The sequence below is a fragment of the Dipodomys ordii genome, unplaced genomic scaffold (genome assembly GCF_000151885.1).
Source record: "Dipodomys ordii isolate 6190 unplaced genomic scaffold, Dord_2.0 Scaffold11, whole genome shotgun sequence".
Taxonomy (NCBI): domain Eukaryota; kingdom Metazoa; phylum Chordata; class Mammalia; order Rodentia; family Heteromyidae; genus Dipodomys; species Dipodomys ordii.
In genome coordinates this window covers 6,670,632-6,673,581 of record NW_012267227.1, presented here as the reverse complement: position 1 = coordinate 6,673,581, position 2,950 = coordinate 6,670,632, and the positions used below count along the sequence as shown (strand labels likewise).

At 43.9% G+C, this 2,950-nt stretch overlaps 1 protein-coding gene across 2 annotated transcripts in view; it reads left to right on the top strand.

Annotated features, from left to right (window-relative positions):
- Gcnt3 (glucosaminyl (N-acetyl) transferase 3, mucin type) overlaps positions 1 to 2,075 on the top strand; it is a 5,115-nt gene extending 3,040 nt beyond the window's left edge. For both annotated transcript variants that reach the window (XM_013010065.1, XM_013010064.1), the window contains exon 2: positions 509 to 2,075. In XM_013010065.1, coding sequence (XP_012865519.1) covers positions 529 to 1,848 — 1,320 coding nt within the window. In that variant the 5' untranslated portion in view covers positions 509 to 528 and the 3' untranslated portion in view covers positions 1,849 to 2,075. The remainder of the gene's footprint in view (positions 1 to 508) is intronic.
- Positions 2,076 to 2,950: the final 875 nt, after the last annotated feature.

Here is a 2,950-nt window from a genome sequence, read left to right as displayed (position 1 = left end):
TGCTTATGTGGTGCTGAGGAATCGAACCCAGGGCCTCAGGCATGCAAGGCAAGCGCTCTACCACTGAGCCAACTTCCCAGCCCTTTCATGGATTTTTTTTTTGTCTCCAGCTCTAGTAGAAATTCTTGAACCTAAGTGAGAGTTACATTCTGGGATAAGTGATGGGAGGCAAAATATGGAGCTAAGGGGTAGGGACTTCTTCCTACTAATTGTACCTTTATGTCAACAAGTGCTCAGCTCTTTCTCTTTCTCTCCTCTGAGGTGGAGGTGGAGCTGGATCATAATGGCAGTGTGGCAAGCTAGTTGGCAGAGTTAGGCTATACAGATCTCCATCAGCAAGCTAGCTCTAAGAGGCTCCTAGGCTGAGGACAAATATCTCTGTTTATCCAAGAGATCTGAAGATATTTGTCCAGAGAAGAAATACATGTTTGCTATCAGTTTGGAGTTGACCTTCCTGGGAACTTTGCTCATGACTGGTTTGTAATCGAAGCATTCTGTTCTGTTTAAGGTGTCCATCCTCCTCTGCTCATGGTTTCCAATTCCAGGAAGATGATCCCATGGAAGAAACTGTGTGGGCGCTATCACATGTGGGCCATGGGCTTTTATATGCTGTTGGCCATCGTTGCTCTGAAACTTTCTCTCAGATTAAGGTGTGATTTGGACTTCAGAGAATTTCAGAGCCAGGACTGCAAGGATATCTTGTACAAGTCCCTGAAGCTCCCAGCAAAGAGTTCCATCAACTGTTCAGGAATCACTCGAGGGGACCAGGAGGCAGTGATCCAAGCTGTTCTGAACAATCTGGAAATCAAGAAGAAGCGGGAGCCTTTTACAGATGAGGACTACATTGCTGGGACCAGAAACTGTGAGCTCTTTAAGACTGAAAGGAAATTCATCCAGTTCCCACTGAGCAAAGAAGAGTTAAACTTCCCTATTGCATACTCGATGGTGGTTCATGAGAAGATTGAAAACTTCGAAAGGCTGCTGAGAGCTGTGTATGCCCCTCAGAACATATACTGTATCCATGTGGATCTGAAGTCTCCAGAGAGTTTCCAAATGGCAGTGAGGGCCATTGCTTCATGCTTCCAAAATGTCTTCATAGCCAGTAAGCTGGTTCCAGTGATTTATGCCTCATGGTCCAGAGTGCAAGCTGACCTGAACTGCATGAAAGACTTGCTCCAGAGCCCAGTGCCTTGGAAATATTTCCTGAATACATGTGGGACAGACTTTCCTATAAAGACCAATGCTGAGATGATCCAGGCCCTGAAGCTTTTGAATGGGAAAAACAGTATGGAGTCAGAGGTACCTCCTGAGCACAAAAAAATCCGCTGGAAATACCATTTTCAGGTGAGAGACAAGATGCAGATAACCATGGAGAGGAAGATCCCTCCTCCCAATAATGTAACTATATTCTCTGGGAATGCGTATATGGTGGCTTCTCGAGACTTTGTTCAGCATGTCTTAAATAACAAAAAATCCCAACAACTGATAGAATGGGCTAAGGACACCTACAGCCCTGATGAATTCCTCTGGGCCACCCTTCAGCGGGCCTCCTGGATGCCCGGCTCAGTTCCCCCTCACCACAAGTATGATATCTCAGACATGAATGCCATTGCCAGGCTGGTCAAGTGGCAGGAACATGAGGGTGATATCAATGAAGGGGCACCTTACCAGCCTTGCACGGGGGTCTACCAGCGGACTATCTGTATTTATGGGACTGGGGACCTGTATTGGATGCTCCAAAACCATCATTTGTTGGCCAACAAGTTTGACCCAAAGGTGGATGATAATATTCTCCAGTGTTTAGAAGAGTACCTACGTCATAAAGCCATCTACGGGACTGAACTCTGAGACACTCTATGATGGAGAGAGCGCTACCCGCTGTGGCAGGAGCCCATAGACGCATTCCAGGAACTTCCGGAATAGTGTAGGGGTGGGAGACCAGGCTACTGGAATCTATGGCACCCCTTAGGGTAAAAGGGGACGGCTATTGGAGGATGGGTAAATTGTCTTATAAATTGCTAACCTGGGTGAATATTGCCTATTCTTCTACCTCTATCTCCAGTAGCATCTCTTCTGGCTTTTGGGACAGTAAGGGTGGGACGTGTAGCAGGAACCCTGTGTTTTGGCTGAAACCATAGTATTACGTTTTCAACTTTATGGAGATACTGTTTCTAATCATCTAAGTTTGGTAGTGATGGAAAGAGAGCCTTCGCTTTGTACTATTAACTTGAAAAGAAGTAGCTCCAGATTCAACATCCCCTACCTCTGTTTTGTTTAATAAAGCAGAAATAATACGAACAGATGAAATGTGTGACCCTTTTGTTCCTAACTATTGGTGACATTGAACAATGTCTTATTTAAATGTCTCAGATTGAAAAAAAGATTAGAAAGAACAGAGCTGACTTTTCATGAAGGGAGCTCTCATTATGTTTACAGTGCATCAGACTTATGTCTTGTCTGTAAGGGACAAGGCAGGATGACTTAAGCCAGTTTTACCACCTGTATCCTTATTGGAAAATTATGACACTCATTTTGTCAGCTTCTCAGGCAAAGCTTAATTTCTCTAATGTACAGTTGCCATTTAGATAAGGTCATATTTATTATGCAAACTGGAACAGGTTTTCGTAGGGGGAGAGGCTGCAGTGCTGGTAATTATATGGAGGAAAAAGAAACCATGGCTATCTAGCTAACCCAGGATGTCTAATTATTCTGTCTTTAAGCCTCATGAGTCAAAGTTGCCTTATTTCATCATGGGAATGGAAGGGTTCACTATATGTGATTCTTCAGATTCTTGTGGTAGACAATACTGAATTTACATATGTAAATATGTATGTGTAAATATGTACATATAAATATGCAATGGCACGCATATATTCCCCAATTCCCAGCTGTTAGAGGAACAGATTCCTCTCTGAAGTTCCAGAGATAATTGTTGGCCACTGTGTAGCGT